The sequence below is a fragment of the Triturus cristatus genome, chromosome 11 (genome assembly GCF_964204655.1).
Source record: "Triturus cristatus chromosome 11, aTriCri1.1, whole genome shotgun sequence".
NCBI lineage: Eukaryota > Metazoa > Chordata > Amphibia > Caudata > Salamandridae > Triturus > Triturus cristatus.
The window spans coordinates 1,106,519,166-1,106,536,190 of NC_140594.1; the positions used below are offsets into that span (position 1 = coordinate 1,106,519,166).

Below are 17,025 nucleotides of genomic sequence, written 5' to 3' on the forward strand. Positions count from 1 at the left end.
GTTCTGGAGGTATGCAGCTATAGCAGCCAAATGTAAGCGTATGGATGTGTTGGCTAAAATGGAACTCTGTAGATGTAATAAATAACATATGTTTTGAACAGAAACATCAAGCGGGTAGATGTGGTTGTTAGTACAGTATATTACAAACCGTTTCCACTTAGCTGCATAGCAGGCTCTTGTGGTAGGACGCCTAGTCTCTTTAATAATATTCATGCATGGAGGAGGAGCCTAGCCTGCAGCCGAGATGGCCGCCTAGCTCTTCGGCTCCGCCGACCCTTGCGCCCTTCGTCGATATCCTGGCAAGAATCCTGTGCCTCCGAGCCCTACGCTTACCTGCGCCACGTTCCTGACCACGTTACTGTGACTCCGGCCGAGAACGGAGCTGCCCCGGCGGAGTTGAGCCCCGGTTTCCATTCCGGCCTTCCAAGCGGTCGCAGCCGGGCCATTGTTTAGTGGGGACGGCCGGCGGCGACAACGATAGCAGCGGCCGCTGTGGAGAGGGAGGAGCCGGTGCACCGGACCTGGAGCGCGGCGCTGGGATTCTCACAGCAGCCTTTTCCATGCTCGGCTGCCCAGCGCGCCCCGCTCGCAACATTGTATCCGGCTCTCGTATACTGTATCCCGGCCCAGCTGGGAGAGGGCCGGGATCGCTTCTTTGTTGCAGCCTACAGCAGCGGACGCCATCTTCCGCATCGGAAGCCCTGGTCTTGCCGGTGGGTTTCCCTGCACCACAGATTCCCCTGTCCTTGAGGCCTCTCCACGACCGGCTGCCTCCACGTTTCCGGCACCACCAGGGCCCCGCAGAGAGCTCATCACTTTCCAGATACCGATGGCTGGTGAAGGGGGCTTGCTTCCCGGGGCGCTCGATGGTTGCTTGCCTAAGATGGCGGACGCAACAGCACCCTCCATCCTTGATCCACCGCTGGGGCTTCGCGACATCCTGGCAGCACTGGAGGACCTGCGGTTGGCCTTCCACGACTCTGCCACTGATTTGGAGGACCGGTTTGATTGGACTTTTTCAGCTGGCCATGATGATTCTCCAGTGCGGCATGTTAAGCCACATCTTCAGTCGACTGTCGGTGGATCACCCGAGTTGAGGTATGTGGCAGTGACGGGGGGACGTGTCCCAGTGCCCGCTGCGGTACTCTTCGGCTCTGCCCTGGAGGAGTCTGACAATACTGCTCCCTTGGTACGGCCGGAGCTTGTGTCTCAGACGCCGTTTTGCCCATCTTTTTTGTCCTTTGGTGCCACGTTTCTGAGCGTCCTCCTGGACTTGCTTCCTGTACATCGGCCGGCCGCTACTCTGGAACTTATGCATCGTCCTGCTCCCTGTTGTACTAGCCATGGCATAGCGGTGGCGCATTCTGTGGTCCTTTACTATCGAGCTTCACTCCAGTTTGACTTGTCTCTTACACCTCGACTTCTGCAACGGACTCCATGGTGGCCCATCCCGTCCAGGTTGGCTGTACTGCAATTTGATTCTGTTGGACTGCAGATTCGAAGGGGCCAAGGCTGAGGAAGGGGGTTTTTCTTGTTGCACATTGATACGTATATGGCTGGGACTGGGACTTGTGACTGTTGGAGGTACATGTAGCATGGGTGTTAGGTCGGGGCCTGGGGTTGGGTGACCGCGGATAACGATTTTGCTTGCATTGAATAGATCCTTGGCCCTCCTCCGATTAACCGTGTCATTCTTTTTCTTTTTCTTCTCTTTCTCTTCTCCTACATTTCGGGTACTCTTTTGGGGCGACAGACACACTGCTAGGGGGGGTAGGCCATAGCCTCTGCATGCGTGTAGGGTGGGGGGTATATTTCCTTGTTGTTTTTTTTTTTTTTCTATGGGCCTCCTTTTTCTTTCTTTCTCTTCTCTTTTTCTCTTCTCCCTTTCTACTCTTTACCTTTCTCGCTTGCTCTTCCCTTTCTTCTTTCTTGGGTCGATGGGAGGATTGGGAACTCGTGGGTAGTGCTTGGGGATCGTCATGTGATATGTTTCTTTTCTACCCTGATTTCATCGAGTGCGATTGATTACCTTACGGATAATGCTTGCTGACTCTTCTGATGATCGTTGCCCACTATAGTCCTAACTGCATTGCTTTGATTCGGATCCTTCCAGACCTGTTGCTATGGACTTATTCAAAACTTTATAAAAATTAAACCTCATCATCCTGGCGCTCGGCGGCACAATTGTGTATAACGTGACCTGGTCTATTCGTGCTTGTATTGATATGCTGCTGAGTTGTATAATTGCTTGCTGATGTGCCCTTTATTGTCGAGGCCGGCCTGAGGGTTGTAGGCCCGTATTTGTCTGCACATACTGTTAAATAAAGGTTTTCCAAAAAAAAAAAAAAAAAAAATAATAATAATATTCATGCAGTCTGGCGATAGATTAAGGTAGCCAAACTCTAGGACATCAGGTGCCAGATCACCAGGTTGAGTTGACTGGGGTCTGGATGTCTTATGTCTCCATGGCTCTGTGTGAGGAGATTGGGTGTAAGACGTAGTTTTTGATGAGGAACTACTGACAGTTCCAACAAGGTTGTGAACCAGGGTTGACATGCCCACGTGGGAGCAACTAGGATTAGTGTCAGGGATGCTTGTTTGAGTTTCCGAACCACTGATGGAATGAGTGGGAGAGGCGAAAAAGCGTAAGCAAATATCCCTGACCAATTCATCCATATTTCATTGCCCTTGGACAATGGGTGTGGATACCTGGACGCGAAGTTTGGGCATTTTGCGTTTAGGTGTGTGGCGAACAGATCTATGTTTGGGAAACCTCACGTTTGAAAGAATGGGAGGAGAACTTGAGGGTGTAGTTCCCATTCATGGATTTGTTGTGTCTGACGGCTGAGCAGATCTGCCATCTGATTGTTTACTCCTGGAAGGTGTTCCGCTAGGAGAAACATTGTGTGATGTATGGCCCATTTCCAGATGGTCTGTGCTAGCTGTTACAGCTGGAGAGTGGGCCCCCTCTGTTTTTGTATGTAATACACCGTTGTCATGTCTGTATGAATCAAGACAGTCTTGCGTAGTAGATGACCTTGAAACGCTTTCAGCGCCAGAAAAATTGCTAGCAGCTTTAGGTGATTTATATGAAGTTGTTGCTGCTGCAAGCTCCATATGCCCTGAACTGTGTGGGATTGTAGATGTGCTCCCCAACCTGTCAGTGATGCGTCTGCTGTTAGTGCTATTTGTGGAACTGGGTCGCTGAAGGGCCGCCCTTTTAAAAGGTTTTGTGGGTTCCACCACTGCAGAAAGCGATGGGTGCGGCCATCTACCAACACTAGATCTGATAACAGACCCAGAGCCTGGTTCCACTGTCTTGCTAAGCATTCCTGTAGGGGACGCATTTGAAGTCTTGCAGAAGGGACTATTAGAATGCAAGAAGCTATCATTTCCAGTAATTGTATAAACACACGAGCTGGTACAAGAGCTGGTAAAGAGTGTTGAGGCTGAAACTGAGACAGCAGGACTTGTAATTTCTGGACCCTGGCTGGAGTTGGGTATGCTAGAGCTTTTTGTGTGTCTATAGTAGCTCCTCCTAGATATGCTTGAGTGTTGGACGGTTGGAGATGGGATTTGCACAGATTTCCTGTGAATCCCAGCTCGTGGAGCAATTGCACAGTTTTTTGTGTGCAGCATAGACAGCTGTCGCGGAAGCACTTGTTGGAGTGTTACCATATGGATGTGGTACGACTGAATGTACAGATTTTGTTCTCTGAGGTTTAATCTAGGCTTGAGAGAGCCGTACTTTTTGGCGATTAGAAAGTAGAGGGAGTACACACCTGCCCCTTGGTATTGTAAAGGGACTGGTTCTATTGCACCTTTCTGCAAAAATGAGAGCACCTCTTTCTTTGGAAGGTGAGATGTTCTTGTGACATGAGGTGTGACCTTGGAGGAATGTTAGTGGGAGTGTTTGTAAGCTCCAGGCAGTAACCAGATCGGATAATTTGTAGAACCCATTTGTCTTATGTAATCATATTCCAAATGGGTAGAAACTGGGAAAGACGTCCCCCGACAGGAGTGGAATGATCGGGGGGTATGGAAAGGAAGTCACTGTTTGCAGGGGCAGTGCGTGTTGAATTACCTCTGCCTCTTCCCCTTCCGTTGTTTCCTCTATATCCACCTCTAAAGTAACCTCTTGAAGAGGGCGACTGATTGTTGCCTTTGTAAAAGGAAGAGGGATTTTCTTTAGCTATATTTTTGGAGCCGTCCCTGTAGAATGAGCAACGAAAGGATCCTCTGTTGGAAGGTGATTGTAAGGCCCCCATGGACTTCGCAACCTCAGTATCCTTTTTAATTTCTTCCAGAGATGTATCAACCGCTGGACCAAAGAGGTGTTCCTTGTCAAATGGTTGGTTAAGAATAAAGGCTTGCACCTCATGTTTAAATCCTGAAATCCTTGACCAAGCATGCCTACAAAGCAGTACGCTAGTGTTTACTGCCCGGGCTGCTGTCTGCAGCATCTAGCACACATCTGATAGAGGTATTAGTTATTAGTTTATCCTCTTTAATAAGGTCACTAACTCTAGACTAATGCTCATCAGCAAGAAATTCCATGAACTTCTTGAGCTCATCATAATGAGCTCTGTCAAATCTCGCTAATAGTGCTTGAGCATTGGCAATGCGCCAATGATTAGCTGCTTGTGACGCTACCCTTTTGCCCGAAGCATCAATTAATTTGGACTCTTTATCAAGAGGAGGGACTTCACCTGTGGTTTGTGATTTAGCTCTCTTACGAGCGTTAGAAACTACAAGAGAGCCCAAGGGCAACTGGACTTTGATATATACAGGGTCAGTAGGCGCAGATTTTTATTTTTTCTCTACCCAGAGGATGATGATTCTTGCTTTTACAGGGTCTTTAAAGATGTCTCCAGCATGTTTGAGAATACCTTTTCGCATTGTTAATGTTTGGGTAGCCCTCTGAGAGGAACTTCGGGTTTCAAACAACATTTTTTCCTCTAAAGCCTCTTTCTGTAGCTCTACCCCATGATACTGTGCAGCTCTGTTAAGGAGATCAATATATCCAATATCATCTGGAGGAGAAGGTCTGGATGGATATAAGTCTGGGTCGTTATCTGGTTGAGGGTCAGTGTCAAAATGATCCCATGGGTCAGTATCTTGTGGTACATAGTGATCTGCATCCCCATCCCCTGTATCCTGTGGGTCAGGTGATGGTGGTGAATATGTGGGTGTGATGAGCAAATTTGGATCAATGGGTGAAGGTGGAATATAAGGTGGAGAAGGGTTAGTACCCACATTTTTCCTTTTAAGAGGAATTTGGTAATCTTCTTGTAAGCCCATTTTCCTTTTCTCAGGTAGTTTGGTAAGAATATGTCCAATTTGTGGATTAATCACAATTTCCTTTTGTTTTGGATCCGAAGGTGAAACATCAGTCCGAGGCTCTTTTGCTGAACTGCTTTCTTTTGCATGTTTTGGCGTCAAGTCCAAAGGAGGGGTGCTCAAAACTTTTTCTCGGTGCCGACCTTGGCCTGAAGGCAGAGGAGGGACCTGAGCCTTTTTATGGAGTTGATGGTGGGGGAAGGAAGTCTCTGTACTCACGATCTGTTGGCCCGGTGTGAGGTCTTTGGCATCGGAGTCGGCTTCAGACACGGAGATGTGCTCCTCTTCGCATTCAGCTTCCTGCGCATGGGAGGCTTCATGTTCGGAGTCGTCTCTGACAAGATCCGGTGCGGAGCCGCTTTGTTGGTGCATTTCGTTACGTCGAGCCCGACAGTCACGGAGCGTCTTTTTTGATCGAAACGACTGACATGCGTCGCAGTCTTTCTCGTCATGTTCCAGGGATAGGCAAAGGTTTCACACTTCATGCAAGTCGGTGCGCGGAAACTTAGCGCGACACCCAGGACAGAACTTGAAGGGCACCCGTTCCATCGACTGCTATCTACCCTGGCGCGGATAGGCCCAACGGTCTTCCAGGAATCTTCTTATGAAAGTCTTTTAGAGTGTAGACGACATGCAGAGAAAGAGAAACGCGATCGATAAACAATACGGTCTAGGGTAGTGGATTAAGCGTCGAAGGGGGCCCGAAGAACAGTTCCGAACTGGAGTGCAACAATTCACATATGAACCAGATGCCGGGAAAAAAAAATCTAACAATGGAGTCGATGCCCATGCGCACTATCACCGAAAGGAGAAGTCACCTACCTCCTGACTAGAAAGACTTCTTCGAAGAAAAACAAAGTGCAAACACCCGGACACAACACTAGATGGCAATCTATGCACAGCATATGAACAACAGCTCATATGCCTCGCACATAGTCTTATCGGTTTTAGGGTAAGTATTCAGTAGTGGGATTGGAGGTTCTGGGGGTAGACTCAGGGGTACGCCAGGGTCAGGGATGCACTCTCGTTACACCCTCAGCGGCACTAGGGCAGCCGGGTGCAGAGTCCTGATGCCCAATGTTATCCAATGGGGGATACGGGGCCTCCGGTTGATGGCTGCGGACGAGCAGGCCACTTGGTTGTGGGAGCAAAGCTCCTAGACTTTAGCTCAAGGCAAATGGGTAAACAAGTAACACCAAAGGTGCACCCTCAGCGGCACTAGGGCGGCCAGGGACAGGGTGCTGTTTTGACGTTGCGCGCCCTGTTTGCAATGGGGAACCTCCGGTTTGCAAAGGCACTGCAGGCTTGGGGACGAAGGTCTTCTGGGTGCGACTACCACATCGAGAGGTAAGTTGGAATGTTGGGGGTTGGTTAGGCACCCTCAGTTTGGCCATCCGAGGCCGTGGGGCTTCGGGTGCAGGGGTGCCTTGTAGGGTCGGATTTTCTTACCAGCTCCTGGTCGGGGTTGGGGGGGAACCTTCCGGATGTAGGCTGTAGGCGTCGGCTGGAGGTTTGAGGCAGCTCAGGGGTCGCCGGATCTCAGGTCAGGATCATCAAGGGGACCCACTCGTGGTGTTTGCCCACTCGAACTCGGGCCGAGGACAGCGGGTGCAGAGTGGTGCGGATTTGCGGTGTCCGGCCGGAGACAGAGGTTGGAGATGAAGAAATCCGGTGTTCACGGGAGACACTGTCTTTGTGGTTGAAGACAGGCAGGTCCTTCGGGGTTTTCGCGGTTGCTGCCTGCAGGAAAGTCCGGGATTTGGCAGGAGCAGGTTCGAGGTGGAGACAGACTGGTAGGGCTGGGACCAAGTCAGTGGGCGTCTTCCTCTTGTTAGCTTCGGCATGGCTCTTCGGTCCTCCTTTTCTTGTAGTTTCTTCTGGTCTGAGGAAGCAAGGTTCAGGTGTGCCCCTTAATACTAGATTTAGGGGTAATTCAGGTAGGTAAAAGGTTGGGACCAATGGGTCCCTTCCCTGGGGTGGGTACACCCCCTATTATGCCACCCTCCGGTGGGAGGGGGGCATAAGCCTTTCCATGGTTGGCTGAGTCTCCCCATCTGCAAGATGGCGGGGACTGAGAGTTGTGCTTCACCTTGCCTCCCCCACCTGAGGGGTGGAGTTGGCAGAGGTGGGCACACCTCTCTTCCTCACTTGTTTTTCCCGCTGGTTCTCACGCCCAAAGTGAGGGGCAGAACCCGTTGGGACCAGTTGCTGAATGCAGCAAGTGGCCTGGGGAAGCTCACAAAGGAGGCAAACCTTTAAAGCTTTCCTTTCTTGGACCCTGCCCATCCTGGGGGAGGAGGCTTGGCACCTCGTCCCAGGATGTGCATTGTTTCAGGCCCCCGAGAGCAGCAGGCTCTCAACCCAGGTATGCAGAAACATGTGTGATGGCAGCTAAAAGCAGCCTCTCAGCCTGGACACTAGTGGTAGGTTCGTTTTCAGGGGGCATCTCTAAGGTGCTCTCTGTGTGCATTTTTAATTAAATCCCACACTGGCATCAGTGTGGGTTTAATTTGCTGAGAAGTTTGATACAAAACTTCTCAGTTTTCAGTGTAGCCACTATGGTGCTGTGGAGTTCGTAATGACAAACTACCAGTACCATCTACTCTTAATGGCAGCACTGTACTTACAATTTCTAAGAATGGACTTAGACACTGTAGGGGTACAGGGCTCATGCACATGTACCCTCAACACTGGTATAGTGCACCCAGCTAGAGGGGTGACTGATCTATGCCAGGGCAGTGGGTTGTAGGCATGGCCCACAGGGATGTGTGCCATGTTGACTTTTCACTTTGTTCTGCACCAAAACACGCAGCCTGCAAAGGCAGTGTGTGAGTGTGAAGGTACAGGACATCTAAGGGTAGCACAATAAGTGCTGCAGCCCTTAGAGGCCTTCTCTGGTCACAGTGCCCTGGGTACCTGTGGTACCATTTAACGGGGCTGACCTGTGGCCAGAGATGCCATTTGGGTTCAGGCTTCAATGCAGTTTAAGGGAAAGAACATTGGCCCTGGGTATCTGATTAGCAGGAGCCCAGGGCACACTCAGTCAAAGCACATCAGCAATTCAGCAAAAAGTGGGAGCAACCATGCAGAAAGAGGGCACTTTCTCACAGGAACCTCATCTTTTTTGATGGGGGTTTGTTAGTTCTATACAATAGCCGTGACGTACCACGTTTAAAATCCAACTGTCTGTGGTGATGTCTTTCCATTGCAGTAGGTAGTGTGCTATTATGCCTCCCATTGGTGTTGCATGGGGGTCTTTTGTTGTGGGCAAGTCACTTGGAGTTTGCTCCTCCCCCTCTCAAGGGTTGTCCCCTGCCTCTTCACCTGCCCTGAAAGGACTGCCTTGGTTGTGGTTGCTAGGCTTCGTATCCAGATTGCTGGTTTGATTGCTGTCCGCCGCCTTGAGTTTGTTGTTGGCCTGTTAAGAAGAACCCCGTTCCTGTGAGTCTTCTGATGTTAAAACCTCCTCTTTTGAAGGTGCCCCTCTGTTGTAGTGCTCCTATAGCCCTGATTGTTTAATTGTCCTTTATTTGTTGAAGTGATTCATCAACCTCACTTCCAATCCGGGCCTGTTGATTGAGGTTTGGACCTCTTGTTTGAAGCCTGATATTCGGAGCCAGGCGTGCCTTTTCAACGTTTTGCCTGGGCACATTTGTCTGCTGGCTGTATTGGCTGCATCTAGGGCTGATTCAGGCAGGTGTTAGCTATGTTTTTTCCCCCAGGTATGATGGATTTTTGCCTTTTTATCCTCTTCTGGGAGCTTGTTCATCAGTTCTTTGATGTCATCCTATTGTTGGTGGCCATACCTGTTGAGGAGAGCACTGGAGTTTGCAATGCGCCATTGTGTTGCTGCTTCTTTCTCCCTACAATGTCCATTCTTTTGCTTTCTCTCTGGAAGTAGACCAGTGGAGGAGTGGGCGTTGCCCCTTCTTGCCGTGGTGACAATGATGGAGTCTGGCACGGTGTTTCCCTGAATGAATTTAGGGTATTTAGTGGAAGGCTTGTATTTTTTCTCCACCCTTGGGGGTCCCCTTTTTGCTGAGGCAGGCTCCTTGAAAGCCTTCTTGCCCTGGTCCAGGATATCTGGTAGCATTGTGAGGTATTGTGTCCTCTTGGTGGATGGTGCCAAAGTCTCTAGGGGGAGGCAGGAGTCTCCTTTCTACTCCTCCAAGGGGACTCCGAAGGTATCGGCTGCTCTCTTGATGAAGTCGTTGTAGAAGCCTAGGTCATCTGGTGACAAAATATTTAAGGGATTGCTACAGACATCTTCTTCCTCTTTGGTATTTTCGGCATTTACGGCGGGTTACGCAGGAATTAGGAATTCCGAGAGTGCTTTGTCAAACTCCTTTCGTTGAAGGAATGCCGCCATTTCTGCTTTGTGGCGTCTTTTACTCCGCCTCAAGGGCCCTTTCGGCATCTGAGGCTGGGGAGATCCGCTTCTTGGGCGTGGTGGTCTCTGGCTCCAAGGGTGTGGTGTTTCCCTTTGTGGCCTCTCGTTCGGCACTTGCCTTAGTTGATTTAGACTAACTTCCCTCGTTGGTATCCGTGGGGTTCTCTTGGTTGCGGCTGACCCTCAGTCGTCGTTTTCTTCAACGCCTGAGCTGCCTTTTGCACCTCCTTTTCGTGGCCCTTAGTTTCCGAAAGTTTAGGGTTTCTTACCTTGTCAGTCTTTTGTTGCTTTCTCCGCGGTACGCCTCTTCTCGGTATCCCCTTCGAGGATTTGGACGTCGGATTCTTTCGGGGATTTCATCCAAATCTTCGGAGTGTCTCTCTTTGCTTCAAGACCAAATGGCAGAAAAAAGAATCTGAAGAAGACTACCACGCACAAGAACTTCCGGGGCGCAGTCTGACGTCACACAATGGATGAACCTAGCACCAAATGGTGGTTGACGACGCCCAAAGCAACAAAAAAAAAGGAATATTCCTTACGAAACCACTAGATGGCAGAATAATGCACATCATGTGAGACCAGAAAAGGATTCATGCTGCAAAACCCAGTTTCCTACAGGTATAGAGACTGTAATCTGCCCATAAATTTACAAATCAGGAAGTGTGGCAAGTTTCACCATTTCCTATATACAGGATACTACCAAATAATCACCAAATGCTCCAGTACCCAAGTAAAATATCAAATTGTGTGTTTAGCTATTATTTTCTGGCCAATTATTTCTTTGTTTGGTAGGAGTTGAAACACTAAGTGACACCGCATGCAGGATTAGTCAACCTGCTTACATACTGACCACTAATAATTGGACAACTACTATGTTTCAAATGAAGTTTGTTTTTTAACAAACTGTCAAAGGTGAACTTCACAATGCTGTTCACTCCCCACTCCCCTAAGAAATTGCTGGTCACAGTCTTCAGCATAGTTACTTACAAACTATCGCAGAGTTGCATACTGATGTCATCAGGGCACGTACAAACATATTGGATGAAAGCTGCTGCTCACTCAAGTTGCCCTGCAAAGAAGACAGATTGTAATATTAGCCATCAAGAAGAAGTGTGGAAGAGAGAAAACCTCTGGAAAGGTAAAGAGCTAAATGAGCCTAGTACAGAGACTACTGAAATGGTAGTGCATAGTATAGATGGATACAATAGGCACAGACTGGACAGGTTTCGATGAGGCCACGAGATGCAGTGGTGGAAATTGTAGTAATGCAAGGTACGGTGTTAAGTCTTAAGTAGCCACCATAACAAAAGATCTGTCTGGTAGCCATGAAGCAGATCTCCAATGTACAACCTGCTGAAAGATACAAAACACATTAAACTAACATAGTTCAAGTGTAGGAGTAGGGAAAAAGTACTTACCTGTAACTTAAGTTCTCAACTGTTAGTCTGTTTCCAAGATTCACAGGCTTGAATCATTCCCTGATGTTGAGGTGGGAGTAGCATGGTAACCTTACAAAAGGAGTCTGACATCATAACAGTCCTAAGAATTTTAGACAGTGTCAAATTAGTAGCCAGTTAGCATCAATATAATGGTCTTATTACTCAAAAGGTGAGTAATCTGTGGTTTGAGCCTCTACCAGAAAGAGCGTTACTCAAGATAAGTGACTTGTTCTTTTGATAGACTTCAAACCAACGGATTTCTCACCTTTTGAATTGATAAAGTAGTACCTACTTGGAGAGGAGTTTGAACGGATGAACCTGGCTGTCCAGACCATGGTGCTTTGTGTACGTGTAAAGTGAAGCCAATGTGGCTGCATGGCAGGTGTCCAGGACAAGGACTCCGTGTGCCAAAGCAGTGGTAGCAGCTTAGACCCTGGAAAATGAGGTCACAGTCCTTCAGGAGGCTGCTTTTGGCCAATGTGCATAAGATCTTAATGCGGAGCACGATTGTAAAAAAGTGCCCTCTTTTTGCATGGTTGCCCCCACTTTTTGCCAACTGTTGATGTACTTTAAGTGTGCCCTGGGTACCCAGGGCTTATGTTCTTTCCCTAAACTGCATTGATGGCACGCTTTGGCCACAGGTCAGTCCCTTATAAATGGCACCCTAGGTACCTAAGGCACTGTGGCCAGGGAAGGTCTCTAAGGGCTGCAGCAATTATTGTGCTACCCTTAGAGGCCCTGTACCTTTACACACTGCCTTTGCAGGCAGAGGGTTTTGGTGCAGAACAAAGTGAAGAGTCAACATGGCATATATCCTTGTGTGCCATGCCTACAACCCACTGCCCTGGCATAGGTCAGCCCCTATTCTAGCTGGGTGCAGTATACCAGAGGTGAGGGTACAGGAGCATGATCCCTGTACCCTTACAGTGTCTAAGCCAGTTCTTGGACATTGTAAATGCAGTAATGCCATTGAGAGTATATGGTGCTGGGATCATTAAACCCCAACTGTTGCCAGTGTGGGATTTAATGAAAAATTCACACAGAGGAAATCTTAGAGATGCCCCCTGAAAAACGACCTAACACTAGTGTCCTGGATGAGTGGCTGCTCTCGAGGATCTGAAACATTGCACATCCTGGGATGAGGTGCCAAGCTGCTTCCCCCAGGATGAGCAGGGTCCACAAAGGGGACGCTTCAAAGGCCTTTGTGAGCTACCCCAAGCCTTTGATGCTTCCAGCAACTGGCCCCCACCAGTTCTGACCCCCACTGTGGGTGGGAGAATCGGCAGGAAACCCAAGTGGGGAAGGGAGGTGTGCCCACCTTTGCCAACCCCACTCCTTAGGTGGGGGGGCGAGGTGAAGCACAACTCTCAGTCTCCGCCATCTTGCAGATGGGGGGACCCAGCCAGCCAGGGAAAGACGTATGCCTCCTCCCACTGGAGGGTGGCATAATAGGGGGTGTACCTCCCCAGGGAAGCGACCTATTGGTCCCAACCTTTTTACCTACCTGTAACACCCCTAAATCTAGTATTTAGGGGCACCCCTGAACCTTGCTCCCTCAGACAAGAAACCAGAAGTATAAAAGAAGGAGGACGAACAGCCGTGCTGAAGCGAATAAGGAGGAGAACGCCCACTGACTTGGACCCAGACCTACTGGCCTGTCCCCACCTCAAACCTGCAACAGAGAAATCCCGGTGATCCTGCAGTCAGCAGCCTCAAGAACCCGAAGGACCTGCCCTGCCTTCCAAAAAAAATACTTTGTCTCCTGTAAGCACCGGATTTGATCACCAACAGACTCTGGCCCCAGCCAAAACCCTGAGTCTGCACCACCCTGCACCTGATGCCTACTACCCGAGTTCAGGTGGCCCAAAACCACGAGGAAGTCTCCCCGGTGATCCTGGCCAGAGATCTGGTGATCTCTGACCTGCTTTGACACTCCAAACGATGCCTGCAGTCTTTCTGGAGGACCCACACGACCGAAACAGGAGCTGGTAAGAAAACCTGACGCCTAAAGACACCCCTGCACCAGACATCCCATGGTCTTGGGTGGCCCAACCGACGGCGTCCCAGCATCCCCAGGCATCCCGTTGCGTTATATGGTTCACCAATTTGGGGCTATGTAAACGTGGAACCAATCCAGAGAGCGGAGAACAGATTCATACGGACACTCCTCTCTGTGCCGCAGTCAACACCAACTTACTCAATACACTTGGAGGTGGGCCTAGAGTTCCTTACTGATGGGTTGAATATGGCTCCCCTGATCTTTTGGTTAAAGACGTGGCTTAATGAAGACCTCCCACTGAACCATAAGATCATGTCCGACGTCTTGTCCCTAGACCATTGTAAAAAGATCCCCTGGCTGGCCTATCTGTTGAAGGTATTCTCAGATTTGGGACGACCAGAGCTCTTTACTTCCCCCCAAGATATCAAGGTCCAAGACATCGATCTTGTCAAAAATCATTTTATGGGGAGGGCAAGAGCACTTCGTCAAGAAAGGGAATTAGTGAAACCATCAGTAAGGGGCCATTACCTACTTGTTAATTCATTTTCTTTAGCACCGTATCTTGGTTTCGTTACAATTCCATTCCATAGGTTTCTTTTAACCAAGTTCAGGTTTAATTTGTTACATTTTTATTTAGGCACTTTTCAAACATGGGAAAAACCGGAAATAGCCTCACCCTGCAGTTGCGATCATTTCTCACCCCAAGACACCATGCATTTTGTTATGTTTTGTGGGTTTTATTTAGAGCCAAGGAAAAAATATCTCAGCTTTGAAGGAGGCGGGCTTCACACAAGTGAGACCGGCTCTGCTCTTCTTGTAATCATTGCCCAACATACATATTACCTTTTGTATAGCCAATTTCTTGGTAGCTGCAGTTAGGATGAAAAAACACACCCATTAGATCCATCGTTATTCCTTTTTAACTTTTGTATGCCTAGATTTGTTTTAATGTAAATTATTTTATTGTCATATTTTAACACGCATGAAATGTTCCTAACTCTTTGTATGAAATGTTTTTAATCTCTTTGTATGACTTTAATTGAGTCGAATAAAGATATTTTGACTGACTGACTGACTGACATCCCCAGGCATCCCAACTTAGCTCTCCACCTGGTGGTCACCTCCAGAAGATCTTCGTCCCTGAGCCTGCAGTCTTTGTTGCAACAGGAGAATCCCCATTGAAAACAAGGCACCAGATGCCAAACCAGCACCCCACAATCAGCCCCCGCGCCGCTGTGGGTGCACTTTGGGTGCTAACTCGGATCCCCCTTTGCCTCGAGCCTAACACCAGGAGCTTTGTTCCCACAACCTTGTGGCCTGATCGTGAGTAGCCACCAACCCGAGGTGCCCTATCCCCCATTGGATAACATTGGGCCTCAGGACTCTGCACCTGGCCGCCCTAGTGCAGCTGAGGGTGTTCGGAGAGTGCATCCTTGACCCTGGGGAAACCCTGGTTCTAACCCCAGAATACCAACTCCCACAAATAAGTACTTACCTGCAAACCGTTACCTCAATTTTTCTCCATAGGAATACATTGCCTGTTATTCCTTGATAATTGTTTTAAGTGTGGAGTTGGTTGTATCGAAAATTGACTTGCAGGAAGGTGGGTTTCTATTGCAGTAACCCCCCCACTTTTTGCCAGACTACTGATTCACTTTTACTTGGTGTGCCCTGGGTCCGTGCCAATCAGGTTCCCAGGACCTGTGTTCTTTCCCTAAAACTAACCCAATTGGCATCTCTGGCCACAGGTCAGACCTTGGTAAATGGTACCACAGGTACCCAGGGCACTGTGACCAGAGAAGGCCTCAACGGGCTGCAGCACTTATTGTGCCCTCCTTAGAGGTGCTGTACCACTACACCCACACACTGCCTTTACAGTTAAGAGTCGGCAGGGCACACATCCCTGTGTGACCTGCCTACAACCCACTGCCCTGGCATAGGTTAGTCCCCCTCTAGCTGGGTGCACTATGCCAGTGGTGAGGGTACAGGTGCAGGAGCCCTGTACCCCTACAGTGCCCACGTCCATTCTTGGGCATTGTAAGTGCAGTGCTGCCATTAAGGGTATATGGTGCTGGGAGTTTGTCAATACAAACTCCACAGCACCAAGATGGCTACACTAAAAACTGGGAAGTTTAGTATCATATTACTCAGCACATTAAACCCACACTGATGCCAGTGTGGGATTTAATGTAAAATGCACGACAGAGTGCATCTTAGAGATGCCCCCTGAAACTCGACCAACTTCTAGTGACCCGACTGAGTGGCTGCTTAGGCTGCCACCAACAGACATGTTTCTGGACGCCTGGGTCGAGAGCCTGCTGCTCTCGGAGGCCTGAAACAATGCACATCCTGGGACGAGGTGCCAAGCCTCCTACCCCACGATGGGCAGGGGAAGCTTCAAAGGCATGCCGCCTTTGTGAGCCTCCCCAGACCATTTGCTGCTTTCAGCAACTGGTCCCCACTGGTTCTATATCCCACTTTGGGTGGGAGAGCCGGCGGGAAAAACAAGTGAGGGAGGGAGGTGTGCCCACATCTGCCAACTCCACCCCTAAGGGGCGGGAGGCGAGGTAAAGCACAACTCCGAGTCCCAGCCATCTTGAGGCTTGGGAGGACCCAACCAACCAGGGACAGGCTCCTGCCCCCCTCTCACTGGAGGGTGGCAGAACAGGGGGTGTACCCACACCAGGGTAGAGACCCATTGGTCCCTGCCCTTTACCTACCTGTAACGCCCCCTAAATTTAGTATTTAGGGGGCACCCTGAGCCTTGCTTCCTCAGATCCAGACAAGAAACAAGAAGAAGATAAGAAGAAGGACCGAAGAGCCGTGCAGAGCTAACAAGAGGATGATGCCCACTGACTTGGCCCCAGCCCTACAGGCCTGTCTCCCCTCGAACCTGCTCCTGCAAAATCCCGGTGTGTCCTGCAGCTGGCAACCTTGAAAACCTCAGAGGACCTGCCTGCCTTCACTTCCAAAGACTGCTTCACCCGTGAACACCGGATTTGTTCAAACTGCAGCTTCTGGCTCTGGCCGGATACCGCAAATCCAGCCCACTCTGCACCCGCTGAATCCGGCCCTAGCTCGAGAGGAAAAACACAACAAGGAGGTCACTTCAGCAATCCTGGCCCAAGATCCGGCGACTCCTGACCTACCTCAAGCCTCTAGCCGACGCCTGCAGCCTCAATCCAGAGGATCCTCTCTACCGCGACCAAGAGCGGGTAAGACTTTCTAACGTCCCAAGGCACCTCTGCAACCGACGCCCCATGGCCTTGTGTGCCCAGACAACAGTGCCTAATCAACCCAAGACATCCCAACTTACCCCTCGAAGTGGTGGTCGCACCCAGAAGATCCTCGTCCCCGAGCCTGCAGTGTTTCTTATAACCGGAGGTTCTCCATTGGAAACAACAGGGCACCCGACGGCGAAACAGCACCCTGCCGCCCTAGTGCCGCTGAGGGTGCACTCTTGGTGCTAATTTGTTTCCCCCTTTGCCCTGATCAAAAGTCTAGGAGCTTTGCTTCCACAACCCAGTGGCCTGCTTGCCAGCAGCCACCAACCGGAGACCCTCTATCATCCATAGGATAACATTGGGCCTTAACACTCTGCACCCGGCCGCCCGAGTGCCGCTGAGGGTGCAACAACAGTGCATCACTGACCCTGGAGGACCCCTGAGCCAAACCCCAGAACCTTAACTCCCACAGTCATTTACTTACCTGTGAACCGATAACCTGTTTTTCCTCCATAGGTTAACATTGACAATTTTCTTCCCAAAAGTTTCCAAGTGTGGAGTTTTAAAATCTAAAAGGAATATGCTACTTACCAGTATGCCTCTGTTCTTGGCATGTAGAGCTGCAGATCTACA

At 49.6% G+C, this 17,025-nt stretch overlaps 1 protein-coding gene across 6 annotated transcripts in view; it reads right to left on the reverse strand.

The window, feature by feature from the left end:
• LOC146786089 (eukaryotic translation initiation factor 4 gamma 1-like) overlaps positions 1 to 17,025 on the reverse strand; it is a 582,378-nt gene that overhangs the window by 12,161 nt on the left and 553,192 nt on the right. For all 6 annotated transcript variants that reach the window (XM_085635562.1, XM_085635561.1, XM_085635558.1 and 3 more), the window contains one exon: positions 10,718 to 10,799. In XM_085635562.1, the coding sequence (XP_085491688.1) occupies positions 10,718 to 10,799 (82 nt within the window). The remainder of the gene's footprint in view (positions 1 to 10,717; positions 10,800 to 17,025) is intronic.